Source organism: Sylvia atricapilla, chromosome 22 (assembly GCF_009819655.1).
Source record: "Sylvia atricapilla isolate bSylAtr1 chromosome 22, bSylAtr1.pri, whole genome shotgun sequence".
Taxonomy (NCBI): Eukaryota; Metazoa; Chordata; class Aves; order Passeriformes; family Sylviidae; genus Sylvia; species Sylvia atricapilla.
In genome coordinates, this window is record NC_089161.1 from 2,096,035 (window position 1) to 2,109,736 (window position 13,702).

Sequence of the window (13,702 nt, forward strand, 5' to 3'; positions counted from 1 at the left end):
GTAGCTTCTGTAACTATAAGAAATCTAGAAGTCTGAATCAAGAGTAGAAGTGAAAATGACTCAGATGGAAGGAATAAAACCAGTTTTTCTGGAGAGTTTCCTTGGAATGCATTAATTGTGTTCTGTAATTTCAGATTGTTCCTCGTCATAGAGTACGTGAATGGGGGAGACCTCATGTTCCATATGCAACGGCAGAGGAAACTTCCTGAGGAACATGCAAGGTATTTCCTGCCACAGGGCACGTGTTTGCTTCTCCTCTGGTGCTGTAATGGACTTGGATTCTTAAATTTACAATGTCCTGCCAGGGAAGAAATGTAAATTTTATTGTTTTTTGAAGGCTATGAATAATTTTAGAGAGCGAGCAGTTCAGTAGTAGCAGTTATCCCAATTTACTCCTCTTTATTGCTCCATATTTAGGTGATGACTCTTTGATCTGTTGATAGAACATGTAATATTCTATTTAATTTGCTCTGATGTTGAAATAATACAGTGTTGGTGGGAGAAGATTAAAAATCCAGTTTGCATGGCCCTGCAGTACACAAAGCTCACTGTCACTCTGAATAGGAGGAAAAAAAAATCTTCCATCTTGCTGTGTGGAATTTTCAGAAAAAATCTGTGGAGTAAAGAATAAATATTTTTTTAATTAGTAGAATGAAAAAAATAATCGTCTTTTCATTTAGGGAATGATCTTATAAGAGGTCAGTATCCTTATCAATAAATATAGCTTGGGGTTTTTATGCTATTAATACATAAAAGTTGGCTGTAAAATGATGTTTTAAGAATAGATATTTAAATTGCACCAGCTTTTGTACCATCTTGATGCTAATATGAACTTTCTCCTTCTTAATTTCAGGTTTTATGCTGCTGAAATTTGCATTGCTCTAAACTTCCTACATGAAAGAGGCATCATCTACAGAGATTTAAAACTGGACAATGTTCTCTTAGATGCAGAGGGTCATATCAAATTAACAGATTATGGCATGTGCAAGGTAGGATTTTCCTCATCCTTCTTCTGTTACTCTAACAGAGCACTAAGAAAATTCATCATTATATTAACACTGGTGTTCCTGAGCCCAGAATTTGGTTGTGGAATTGGAAGTTTATTCTGAAAAAACTTAACTGTTGAATAGAACCACGTTTGGAACTGAATTGTAATAGGAGTTGGTTTTATTTCCCCAACATCTATTTGAAAACGACTGCCAAATTGTTTAACTGATTTTTTTTTAAATGTATCTGTAATTAGTAAGCAAAATATTGTTACATACCTGTTATAACTCAATTTTAATCCCCTTTGCTGAAGAGGACCTGTGGAGTCCTAGGCCATTTTGAGCACTCTGAGTATTTATTTTAAGCTCTTTAAACTCTTTGAGTAACTTGGGGTTTTAAGTCTAATTAAAGGAAATTGCCAGAAAAGGAGGTCAGCTTTTAATTTATGAAATGATTTCTGCATGTAGGAAGGTTTGGGCCCAGGTGACACTACAAGCACTTTCTGTGGGACACCAAATTACATTGCACCAGAGATCCTCAGAGGAGAAGAATATGGTAAGTCACGACTAAACAACCTATAGTTAAAATAAATATAGCTGTAGCTTGGTTCAAATACAAATAATTTTTTGACTTACACATTTCTGTGTTATATATATTATTATATTACATATTAATAAAATCGAGTGCTTGTTATACAATTTTTTTCCTGAAATAAAGGTGTTTTTTTCTCTTCCAATCACTCATTTCAACTTCTTTTAAATCATACTTGGCCTGAAAAATATTTATTAAATTATATGACAGGAAAACATTTTAACTGCAGCTTTGCTGCCTGCAGTCACCTCTGAGTTCCCTTACATTTGTCATCCCAGCTGAGAAAACTCAGGCTCATCCAGTGATGGTGTAAATCATGTCAGTGATTTCAGTACTAAAACCAGGCCATCAATCTTGATTTCTGTGAGAAGAAGAAGATGAAAAGGCCAGGCGTGCTGGCTGATGGAGCTGTGTGTGCCATTTGCAGGGTTCAGTGTGGACTGGTGGGCACTGGGGGTGCTGATGTTCGAGATGATGGCGGGGAGGTCCCCGTTCGACATCATCACTGACAATCCAGACATGAACACTGAAGATTACCTCTTCCAAGGTACAGCCTTTGGCCTTTGGCTTGCTTATTTTGGGGGAGATGCAATCAGAATGGGCAGTTGGCACAGCAGAGTTGGGCTTTGCTTTCCCAGTGTGACCCCACAGCTGCTGGAGTTGGGCAGTTGTGAAGCTGCCAACTCTGTAACAGGCAAAATTCCTTTAAAGCAGTTCTGTAACAGAATCTGTCATCCTCTTCTTGAAGGGCCTGAGACAAAATCAATTTTTAAAATCACACGTTGCTATATTCTGAGGCCTCAAAATTTTATTTCCTGTTTACATAACAAATGATAGCAAAAGGTAATGAAGGTCAAGTGTCCCTTAGAAGATCTTCCAATGTCAATAGAACAATGCCTTGAATTCCTGTAGCTCCTTTTGTTTGCATGATTTTAAATAATAATTTTATCTTCCATTTTCTAACTGGTACCATAGTGGAATAACAAGTGTTTGTATTGAGATCCTGGTCAATGTCACAAACAAAAACCCAATACTGCTGTTTTTAAACCTGTCACAGTTATTCTGGAGAAGCCAATCCGGATTCCAAGGTTTCTTTCTGTCAAGGCTTCCCACGTGTTAAAAGGATTTTTAAACAAGGTAAATAACATTCTCCTATTTTTAGCATCTGAAAGCTGGAAGTCAGAGCTTCCTGTTGAAAGTGATACAGTTAAGAAGTTAATCTGCTTACTGTTAAGAAAATCTATAAAACCTTGTATCCTCTGTGTTAAAAACTCCACTTAGTTGGAAAATTATGGAGGGAATTCCACAGCATAGGCTTGATTTTCAGCTAGGTGCAGGCTTTAAAAAAATAACTGTAGCCTTGTTTATAAACTCTTTTCTGTAATGCTTATTACTCATTTAATTAAGCTGATTGAAATCTGAAGAACCATTACCATGACTGGAAAAAAAGAAGAATATGAATTATGCATTGCTAAATAAATCCCTTATTTTAAGAAATCGTAAAAGATCATTTAAAAATGAAGTTTCAAACAAATCTTAGTTAAAAAAAAAAAATATTAAGCATCCCTTGGTAGCCATAGTGTGTTTATCGCAGCAGAGTTTGCAGAGTCATGGGAATACTGGAGTCATCTCTGTGGGCTTTTGGCAAACGTGGGCTGTAAGAGGCTTGGAGTGTGTAATTCCAGTGTCTGTGTTTTCCACAGGATCCCAAAGAAAGGCTTGGCTGTCAGCCCCAGACGGGATTTGCTGATATCAAGTCTCACACGTTTTTCCGCAGCATAGACTGGGATCTGGTAAAAATCACTCCTTGTGCTTCTGGGTGTTCCAAAGGAAAAAAGTCATTAATTTATTTATGCTGTGCATATAAATTTATTGCAAACAGGGAAGATGAATTCTAGAAATGCAAAAGTAGTGGTCATAATACATCCAAACCCAGCTGAATTTACCAATTCTGTGGCTCTTTACATCAGCAGGATTATTCAGGTGGGTGTCAGGGTTTGGGGACCTGAGGAGGAGTGAGCAGGTCAGTCTCTTTTCATAAAGATATGGCAGTGGGGTTATTTTTAAAGGGGCTTTGATTAAATTGGCAGGTTTTTGTTAGCACTGCTGGGATGAGGGAGGTTTTTGGTTTGTAGTGAAGAAGATGACTTGCATTTCAATGGGTCTGCAAGCATAAAATTGTATCAAAACTGGATTTTTAAATCTTCTGCTGCTTGGTAATTACATTACCTTCTGTCTTCAGTGTGGAAACCATCCCAGAAATGCCATAGTAACATTTATTGACACTTGAGCAATAAAGCTGTAAAGTCTGGAGCACTTGCCTATCAACATTACATTTTTAATAGGTAGTTAACAATTGAAAAGTGTGTCTGTAGTATTTCCATAGTCTGGGAAGGCAGCAGGAAGAGGCAGCACCAACATGAAAGAGTTCAGATGAGAGAAAGCTGCACAGTTTCATTTTCCCTTTGAAGCTGCTGCTCTGAATTTCATTGTAACATTCTTCAGAGAACACACTCAGTGCAGAAAAAGGGGTGCTTTAAAAGACCTGGTGTTTACAAAATTATCCCTGTAATGAGGCTGTCTTTAATTCTGTCAGACAGCCCTTGCTTGGAGTTCTCCCTTCAGTCTGAGTGGGTTTTTTTTATTTGTTTGGGGTTTTTTGCTAATTTGTGGTGCCCCAGTGCAGCTCTCCTGGGGCTGTGGAGCAGAACGTCATGTCCTGCAGTTTGTTCTGCTTTGCAGTTTTTTTAAAGAGAGGGAAAAAGAAACTGTTGGATTTGTAATTTGCTTATTTGTAGAAAAAACACTTCATCGAAATAGGTACTTCTTTTATTTTCTTTTACGTCAACATTTATGCTGATGGAATTTTTATATTTTCTAACATATGTTTATGGCTGAAAACTTTAATATTAAATCCCTATTTTTTTTAAAAAAGGGAAGATTTAGTTGATCTGTTTTGTGATATGATTAGGACAGTACTGCCCAGGAGGATCAACGTCAGATAAATTTGAAGTTATATTTCTAATAAGTTTTGGCAAATGTACCCAGGAAAAAATGAGAAAATACTTGGAAAGCTTTTTTACTTATTAGAATCTCCTACTCACCACCTGCATTTCAAAGAAAACATTTGGACTTAAAAGCTTTTCCAAATCTTTTCAAGTTGGAACCTCAGGAAACGAGTCTAACACTGACTTAAAACTTGTTCTGTGTGAAGCTTGAGCTAAATGGAAAAATAAATACAGGGAAAGTGAGCATACAGCCCAGGCACATTTTTCCTGGGGTTAGTCATCCAAAGTGTGTGGCACAGCCCAGAACACTTGAGATTGCTCACGCTGGTGTAGGATGGCTCAGCAGCATCCAGGGCAGTTCTTTTTTGGATTGTTTTGGGATATTCAATCTATTCTTATCTCAGTGCCTGGTTTATGGTGTTTAACCATTTGATGCTGGAGTGGGAACTACAAAGCCATAGCTCCTGTTTGCAGGGAGGTATTTTCTAGAGCTGCATCTCCTATTTTTTCATTCATTTTCTCAAGTTAAAGGCTGCAAGTTCTCTCTGTGGCTGAATTAAGGGGGCTTTTATGTTTTACTGAGTATAACAAAGGAGGGAGTCTGATGTTTGACCCCCTGTGGAATAATGCCTGGATGTGAGTGTGTGGCAACAACTCACAGGGACAGTCCTGCCACCTTACTTCAGTTTTTAAATATTCCTTTTGCTGATTCCTTCACGTTGCCATTCTTGTTTGGGAGGAGCTGATTATTTCTTCCTCCAACTTGGATTTCATGGTGCTTTCCCAGACCTGATCATATCAATGGGATGTTGATGTGTTAATGCACCACTCTGTGACAGTTTCACAATTTCCTCCTGTCTCCATCTGTACTTCCTGTGCTCTTGTCTGAAACCTGAAATCCAAGAGGTTTCTGTGTTTTATTCCCTATTTTGTTTGCTCTGTTCCAAGCACCATGAGATGGCCTTAAAATGAGGGTTTTATCCAATGTTGGTAATCCAAGTGATCATTTTGGTCAGTGGTAACTACGACTCACTCTCGTCACACTTACCTGTCCTAAGTTAGGTCGTGGAGATTTGTAGCCTAGACAGTTTTTGAACTGAATATAAATGTTAGAATTAGAATGTTGCTGTCTGTGCTACTATAAATTGGAGAATGTGACAGATTGCACACAAATGCAGGAAGAAAAGTAGGTCGATTTCTCAGGAGCAAAAGTAAATACATTGTGCTAACTGCTGTATTGCAGCACTGTGGGGATTCATCAGTCCTGAGTCTAATCTACCGATTTAGAGAACTCAAAAGGCTGAATTATTTGTAGATTTTAAATTTGTAGATTTTATTTTAAAATGCGGAGATGTAACTCTATTGCTGTCTGTTGTCTGGCTCGTAGGCTGCGCTACTTGATATTTTGATGCTCCTTTCCAACAGCATTTACAGCAGTTGGATTTGATTCTCCTGAGGGCTGCTGTGCCTCTCCCACACTGTAACTTTTTCCCTTTCCCCTCTTCTGGGCAGCTGGAGAAGAAGCAGACGCCGCCGCCGTTCCAGCCGCAGATCACGGACGATTACGGGTTGGATAACTTCGACACGCAGTTCACCAGCGAGCCCGTGCAGCTCACCCCAGATGATGAGTACGTGCTGTTTGCCCCAGCCCAGCTAGGAATTCATCCATAAATTATCTGAAAATCACTTAGAGATGAAGTGCTTGCCCTTAGAACGTAGTCACGTTACAGTAAATTTGAAATTCTTTGTGTCTCGCGTAACTTGGTGATAGATGAGTGCCCAGTGTTCTGATAAACTAAACACTGCTCTTGTTTGTTTTTCAGAGATATAATAAAGCGAATAGATCAGTCCGAATTTGAAGGATTTGAATATATTAATCCGTTGTTGCTGTCAACAGAAGAAACAGTATGAAGGAATGACCTCGTTGGGGACAGTGTGAATGACATTAATTTATCCTTAACTACAGTATATGCATGCGAGGCTGGGGACTGGTCACTTTGGATGGAGACCAATGATCTAAAAACAAATTTGCTGCTGAAAATCAAAGAAGAGAATTATGATTTTGGTGGGTGTCCTCTGCCACTTAGTGATTCTTAAGTTCTGGGCACTGACACAGCTGGCTTCATTAATGAAGGAATTTGCATTTTGTGCCTGTTTCATGAAGGATTGAAACGTTCATTGCATCCCTGCAAAAGGAGATCATGAGAAACTTTGAGATCCACACACTTTCTACAGACATTTGATGCAATGAGCTCCCAGTTGAAGAGTATTACAGTGTAACATCCTGAAGAATAAAATATATTACGGTGGTGTTGAAGCTTATTTTTGATGCCTTTTTTCACAAGTGGTACCTGTCTAAACATCTCAGATATATTTAAAAGGAGTTGTGTTTTATTAGCAATCAAAACATAAATTTGGGTACAAGATTTAAGTGCCTAAATGGATAAACTGCATTGAAGGATTATTGCGTATTTGGGACGTTCTTACACCTGGTAAGTTCTGCTTGTTAATATTAAGTAGCATTTCCATCTGAAGCATACAGTTCACAGCTGCAGCCTGATGTTTAGTTGCATTTGTACAGAATTTGGAATGCAGAGCGACTCAGTGAGATTAATTCCGAATTAGAATTTACGGTATCAATTTCAGAATCTGTTGTCTTAAACTCCAAATTTACCAAAATGTAGAGATTGAAGAAAACTAAATTTGCACACAAAGGATTTCTAAACATACTTAAGCAGTGCCTACACCTACAATGCTATTGTGTTGTATATTAGATTTTTGAAAAGTATTTTTATCAACAATACAAATATTCAGATGTAGAGCAAAAGCATAGTAAAGCATAGCCTTAAAGTTTAAGTAGTAAATCTAGAATAACCATAAGATAAAATCCACTTTCCTGATAAAGCACACCTCCTACTTATGATAAACTGTCTGCTTACAGTTGCTCAGTGTACATTAATAACTAATCATTCTGCAGCAGAGAATGGGATCCTTCAGCGACATGATTTGCATCAAAGTAGTACAATTCTTTTAATGGAAGAAAAACGAAATACCTAAGAAATTGGAAAAAGCAAAAGACAGCAGTGGAATCCCTTCTGGTGGGAAGTGGGGGGTGCCAGGGGAGGAGTTGGGGCTGGGCTCCTGGGGAAGGGAGAGCAGAGCCCCTGTGCTGTGGCATCCCACCCGCCCGGGTGTAAAACACAGCATCAATTGTGACACTTTCACTTTCTTTACATTAACCTATGGTTTTCTCAGGGTACAGCATTGCATTAGGTGCTGAACATGACATCTTTGGGATTCACATCCAAGTCATGAGGTGCTAGGACCAGACTGCCAAAACATTGTTTGAGATATTCAATTAATCATTGATTAACAATCTAGGTTTTGTATCCCCTCCTTAGCCACAATTATGCAGACCTGTGGTTGTTTAGTTCTATGAATCCCATTCAGGTTTCAGTTGTGGGTTTCTCTGTTGGACTGTAGCTTTTCATATTCAGCAAAATGTGTTTTAATCAGCACTAAATAATTTAACTAGTAAAAAGTACTTGCCTCAAATGCCTGGACTTTAGATACTTTATTATCTACTAAAGGCAACATTACCTTTTAAATGTAATCTGACATTTTTTAATTGCTCTTTTTTTTCCCCCCCTTTTCTCTCTTATTTTATTTCCCCTGAATAACTTCCCGTTGAGTGTTTTCAACTCCCCTGGTACTAAAGCTAATCAGTAGTGATCAGAGTGACTGCAGGCAGCTCATGAATGGAACTGTGACAGGTTAAGCTGTCCTTTGACATGCCAGGGCATGGAACTTTAAACTGGAAATATTAGAAATGTGGGTTGGGGTTTTTTTTAACCTTTTTTCTAGGTTTCGGAACATTTTTGGGAGGGAGGGAAGGAAGAATAGAAAGACACATTTTGCTAATCAAACATTGTAAAGACTATTTGATTTTTATTTAAGAATTTACAGGCATTTACAATGTTGCTGTGTTGCCAAATAGTTTGCTGGGTACAAGTTTGGTTGCTCATGTGCAAGTGTTTGAATAATGTTCTGTTCATGATGAAGGGGAAATTTTTTATATAAAGTACTTGTTTTATAAATAAAAGAAAATGAAGGATGTAATTAAATGTGTGGTTTGGAAAAAAAATCCTAATATATTACAAATGGATCTGGTAATGATATATAGTTGTCTTATTTGAAATAGTAAATGAAAATTCTAGCTAATTTAATGATTGTAAAACAGTAAATATGTTCTTGTAGTTTTGTATAATTAATTAGTTGGGATCTTTGCTGACCAGTTTTAATTGTGCAGAAGATGGTATACTAATCCATAACAGCTGAGATCATTTATATTCTTGCACATCTATTAAAGACTTTAATGAAAAAGTTAATAGACTGTTATTATTTATCAGTGAACTGGGCTGTGTCCAGCCTCTGAAACAGACCCTGTCGGAGCCTCCCTGTATTTTTATACTGTACTCTGAGTTTATTCTGTAGCTCAGTCCCAGCTCAGCTGCAGGTTTTGAGGTGCAGAGAAATAAACCACAGCAGGTCGGTGCTCCCATCCCTTGGTTTGTGGTTCCTGAACTGTCATTCAATGTCATTTATTGTCATTCCCAGGCGTAGCCAGTGTTCCCCTGCTCCTCGTGAGAAGGGAGCAAAAGGGCAGCTGAGCCTCCGGAGCCCCACCAGCCCCTGGGCACATGTTCCCTGCCCTCAGGGCCTCTGTGGGATTGCTACAAAAATCGGCTCTTCTGGCTCACTGACATTACATCTCACTTTGCAGAATTCACACTGGCACAAGTGTTCCTTCTGCAGCCTAATTAGCCCACTCCTGTTAATCACCTGTTTAACACTGATACTGACTTGGAAACCTGCACTGTAAGGTTTTGAATTTAGCTGGGCTCCTTCAGAAATATAAAAAACCCACACTCTTTATTTGGTCTGGGCTGTGTTTTCTCTTGAATAGCTACACTCCCAGGATCAGTTGTACAATTACACTTTCTTACCTAGGTATTTAAAAAACAAAGAAATGCCTAATTGAAATGACTTTTTGACTGAGTTTATTTTCACAGATTATCTATTCAGAAAAACAAACAGTCAACTTTTGGATTAGAGCAAGTAACAGCTGTCTTTTGCTCCGCTGCTTTCTTCTGTCCTGAGAGATTCAGAGCTGTGGTGCATCAGACAAAGCTCGAGGGATTTCCAGAAGTGAATTTTTTCAGGAGTACCAAGCCAGATTTCCCTGAGGGGTCTCTGGGATATCCCAGAGCACTCTTTTCAGAACTAGAACTGCGTCACGTGCATTTGAAAGGCTTTAAAATACAAAAAAAACAAATAAGCAGGTGGCACTTATCCTTCCACTGAGTTACTGGTTTAAGTCAGAGACAAGAATGTGCTTCCTGGAGATTTTTCCTTTTCTTTGAGAGAGTTTCATCCATGGCCTTGTTCCTTTGCTCTGCACTCTTCTGGATTTACCACACGACATCATCTGCACTTTCAGACAAGCACCTGGCAAGGTGGCCATCGATGTCCAGCTGGGAGAGTCTGCAAACACAGAAACACTCACATCCTTCCACTGACTGTTCTTTCCTCCCTCCCAGCAGTGTTCTGGGACACCAGTGGGGCAGTCACTCCTGTGCCCAAATCCTCTACCAAAACCTCCCACCCTTGCTGTTACTGCTGCTTACACTGGAGCTGAGTAACACAGATCTGATGCATTTTAAACCTTTCTGTCTATGTCTCTTGACAGAGTGACCAAAATTGTCTAAATGTTCATGTAGCCACTCCTTTGTCTCCCTGTTCAGCCTCCCAACAACAGGGAAAGTGGCACCCAACAGCTCTTGGCATGGTTAGAGGATCTGTGGAAAAACACATTTTCAGCAACTCTGACAGCCTAAGTACTATGAAATTGTTTTAACAGTTCTTACTGTAGAGCAGATACTCAGCTTGTAAATGGGATTAAAGTAGCTGATTCTGACAGCTAAAAAGGCCTTACAGTAGACGTTTTGTCTGCTTTTGTTATTCTGTATATAGAGGATGCATCCAGAACCTGCTGGGGCTCATTTATGGGAAAGTTATGAAAAAAACCCAAAACACCAACTTACCTTCCACTGAACTGCATCAGACACATTGGACAGCTGTCAAGAGATGAGGCTGCTCCGCTCTGGTTTTCCACCTTGTCCCCGTGGCTCTCAGCCCCAGCAGCACTCCCCAGCTGAGGGGTGTCCACAGGTGCCCCCGTGGCCTCCCCCACTGGAACTTCCCCCTGATGTGTTTGGGTTGGAGGCTTCTCCTCACCCTTTTCCCTCCTGTCTGCCCTGCTGGTGTCTGCAGTCCCTGTGTGGTGCTGCTCAGGGCTCAAAGCTCCTGCAGGGCTTTGTCCCAAGGGCTGTGCTGAGCTGCTGTGCCCAGGGATGTTATGTGACTTAGGACTCACATCCAGCTCTGAAACACCCGCCCCAGATGCAGTTTTGGCTTGATCTGTTCTGGTTCCCCTGCAGGTTTTCTCTGCTGTGGAGGGTAAGCTTTTCAGTTTATCTGCTTGGCGCTGTTCTTTATGTAATTCATTGCTCTGGCTCTGTGTTGGCTGCTGGGAGCTCAGATCCTTGGGGTTCAGACATTTTCCTTCGTGAAAAGATGGGAATGATACCCACTGAAAGTCTTTTATTCCAACTGTAAAGACTTCCTGGTGTTCTGGACTCTTTTCCTGTTGTTTCTACAACACACACACACACACAGAATGTCTTAGGCAAATGTAGCTCAATCAATACCGAAACACATGGCAAATACTGAGAAAGCTGAACTACAGGGAAGAAAAGAACATTTTATTTATGTCCAGGAGCTTCCTGGAGCTGATGGAATATGGGTCTTCCCTAAACATTTCTGAATGGATACAACGGGTACTCATGTTCCAGAGAGACTAAGGATGAAAACAACCTGCTGCTGTTCAGGGTGGGGAAAAAGTACTTTATAAGGACTGATTTTTATGCCTTAATGCCACTGGAGTGATGTCAGGGTGGGCTCTGTGTAATTAACCCCTCCATTACAGTTTGCCTTTTCCAGTTTCATTCCTTAGGGAGATGCTGGTGTTTATGGAAGTCAGCATCCTTACATAAGCTCCCTCTTCCCAGCAAAATGTTGGAATTTCCTGTCCTGCAAAAAAAACGCTTCTTGTAGCTGTCCTTATATTCCCTGCCACACCATGCCCAGCCACAGCACTGCACACAGAGATTAAAGAGCTGAAAGCTCACATCTCTAAAAGCTATTTCAGGTTGTTTCCCATTAACCAGGCTGTCACCATTGGAAGCAGGACACAAAGTGCAAAAAACAAGGATACAGCACGCTACCTTTTCCAAGAACTCCGGAAAGCTGGGCACTGTGTCCCAGTTTGTGCACTGTGAATCTTGATTGATGTCTTTCAGTAGCAAAAGCCAGGTTTTTTCACACTCATTTAATTCCTCCTTTTCAAACCAGGAACATCTGTCAGTCGATGCCCTGTAAAGACACAGTCCAATAGTTTGAAAATGGGAGAGAAGAAAAAAAATACACTTACATTGATCATAGCTTGCCTTTTTTTTCTGGACACAAAGAGCCTGCAAACTTTTTTTTTTTTTTTTTTGCAGCTTTATGTGACTTATGTAATTTGTACAGCGAGCAAAAAATTAATATCTAAATGCATTCCTTTCTGCTTATAACAAATGAGCAGTAGGTATCTATCACTATCTTCACTTCCAAGTGAAAGTGAAGTGCAGCCACTGTTATTATCTTTTAAAATACCAAGCTTAACACCTGCTGAGGAGAGAAATCATGGCAGTGTTTGCACTGAGGGTGGCAACTGCATCTGTTCCCATGTCTGGTCATTCCCACACTGCCGTTTGAAAGGACTATCCTCCCAAACAATTTCATTTAATCAATCCTGGGAATTATAAGCACTAAAAGGTAATGCTGTATAAAGACAGTTCCAAGGGAAGGATGGATTGTTATAGTCACAATGGTTTTTCCTGATGCATTTTCTTGGGTCGCTGTCCAGGAATGAAGCTGCACGGGGAAGAAATGAGAAACAACAGGCGTCAGAGAGCAGAGAGTGATGATATCCAACTCTCACAGCCCGTGGTGGAAGGGACACGGCCGAACACAAACCCGGGCTCCAACACAAACCGAGCCACTCACTGCCTTCCGTCCTCCCGAATTCCAGGGCTGCAAAAAACAGGAAACATCACTACGCTCCTGTGGGCTGTATTCTGGAAGAAAGAAAACTGAGTTTTCATAGGTTAACATCTCCCAGGCCGTGTCTGGCCAGCGCTGCTCCGTGCCGAGCGAAGTGCGGAAGGCGTGGGCCCCGCTATGCTTTATCCTGCACTTTTCTCTCTATTTTTAACAGGCGCTACGGGCGGTGTTGGCTGAAATACCCTTTAACAGACACAGATCTGAGCAGGAAGCGCTGCGGGCCGCCGGGGCCCATCCGATGCCCCGATCGGGGCCGACTCACCGGGGCGGCGGCGGCGGCTCGGGGCGGCGGGCGGGCGGCGCCGTGCGGCCCTTCAGCCGCAGCTTCCCGGCTCCTTCCTCACACATGGCGCAGCCCGCCCGCGCCTCGCCGCTGGACGGCGCTGGCGGCCGCGGGAGGGACAGCCGATGGACTTTCCTCCTCTTCTTCCTCCTCCTTTTCCTCCTCCTGCAGCCGCGCCGCCGGGGCCGGGACTCCCCGCCCTCAGAGCCGCCCTCACGGCGGCAGCGGCGCTGATGGCGGCCTGAGGGCGGCCCGCCGTCCCGCAGCCCCTCAGCCGCCGGGGGTTGCCGTGCCTAGAAAACAGCCCTATTTAGTGTGGTTTTCCCCTCACACTTTGTGTTTTTGCAGGGCTGTGGGGTGCAGGAAGGGCAGGGCAGGGGCTGTGCCGGGGGTCCCCGGCTGACGGGGACAAGATGGCGGCGGGCGGCGCCGTGCCGCCCTGGGCCGGGTTAGTGCGGGGCCGAGGGCAAAAGCTGCTCTTCCGAGAAATAAAACGCCTCGGCAGCGCACCTCTGACCTCCTTTTGCTTTTAGAGAAGAATCTGAAGTGATGCAGCGTGACGTTTTTGGCCGGAATGTCGCCTTGTGGTGTGAAATAAAGAGGGTTT

The 13,702-nt window shown here is 41.6% G+C and overlaps 1 protein-coding gene and 1 long non-coding RNA gene across 6 annotated transcripts in view; one reads left to right on the forward strand and one right to left on the reverse strand.

Annotated features, from left to right (window-relative positions):
- The window catches only part of PRKCZ (protein kinase C zeta), a 40,498-nt gene extending 31,524 nt beyond the window's left edge, over nucleotides 1-8,974 (forward strand). For 4 of the 5 annotated variants that reach the window (XM_066334182.1, XM_066334179.1, XM_066334180.1 and 1 more), the window contains 8 exons: nucleotides 135-221; nucleotides 854-989; nucleotides 1,455-1,542; nucleotides 2,006-2,125; nucleotides 2,636-2,715; nucleotides 3,282-3,371; nucleotides 6,099-6,214; nucleotides 6,410-8,974. In XM_066334182.1, the coding sequence (XP_066190279.1) occupies nucleotides 135-221; nucleotides 854-989; nucleotides 1,455-1,542; nucleotides 2,006-2,125; nucleotides 2,636-2,715; nucleotides 3,282-3,371; nucleotides 6,099-6,214; nucleotides 6,410-6,497 (805 nt within the window). In that variant the 3' untranslated portion in view covers nucleotides 6,498-8,974. The remainder of the gene's footprint in view (nucleotides 1-134; nucleotides 222-853; nucleotides 990-1,454; nucleotides 1,543-2,005; nucleotides 2,126-2,635; nucleotides 2,716-3,281; nucleotides 3,372-6,098; nucleotides 6,215-6,409) is intronic. The other variant, XR_010745223.1, reaches the window with a different exon arrangement.
- Nucleotides 8,975-9,631: 657 nt separating this feature from the next.
- On the reverse strand, nucleotides 9,632-12,177 carry LOC136370689 (uncharacterized). The gene is made up of 3 exons (XR_010745226.1): nucleotides 11,933-12,177; nucleotides 10,691-11,301; nucleotides 9,632-10,130 (listed from the first exon to the last, which is right to left on the reverse strand). It is a non-coding gene; the product is annotated as an uncharacterized lncRNA (long non-coding RNA).
- Nucleotides 12,178-13,702: the final 1,525 nt, after the last annotated feature.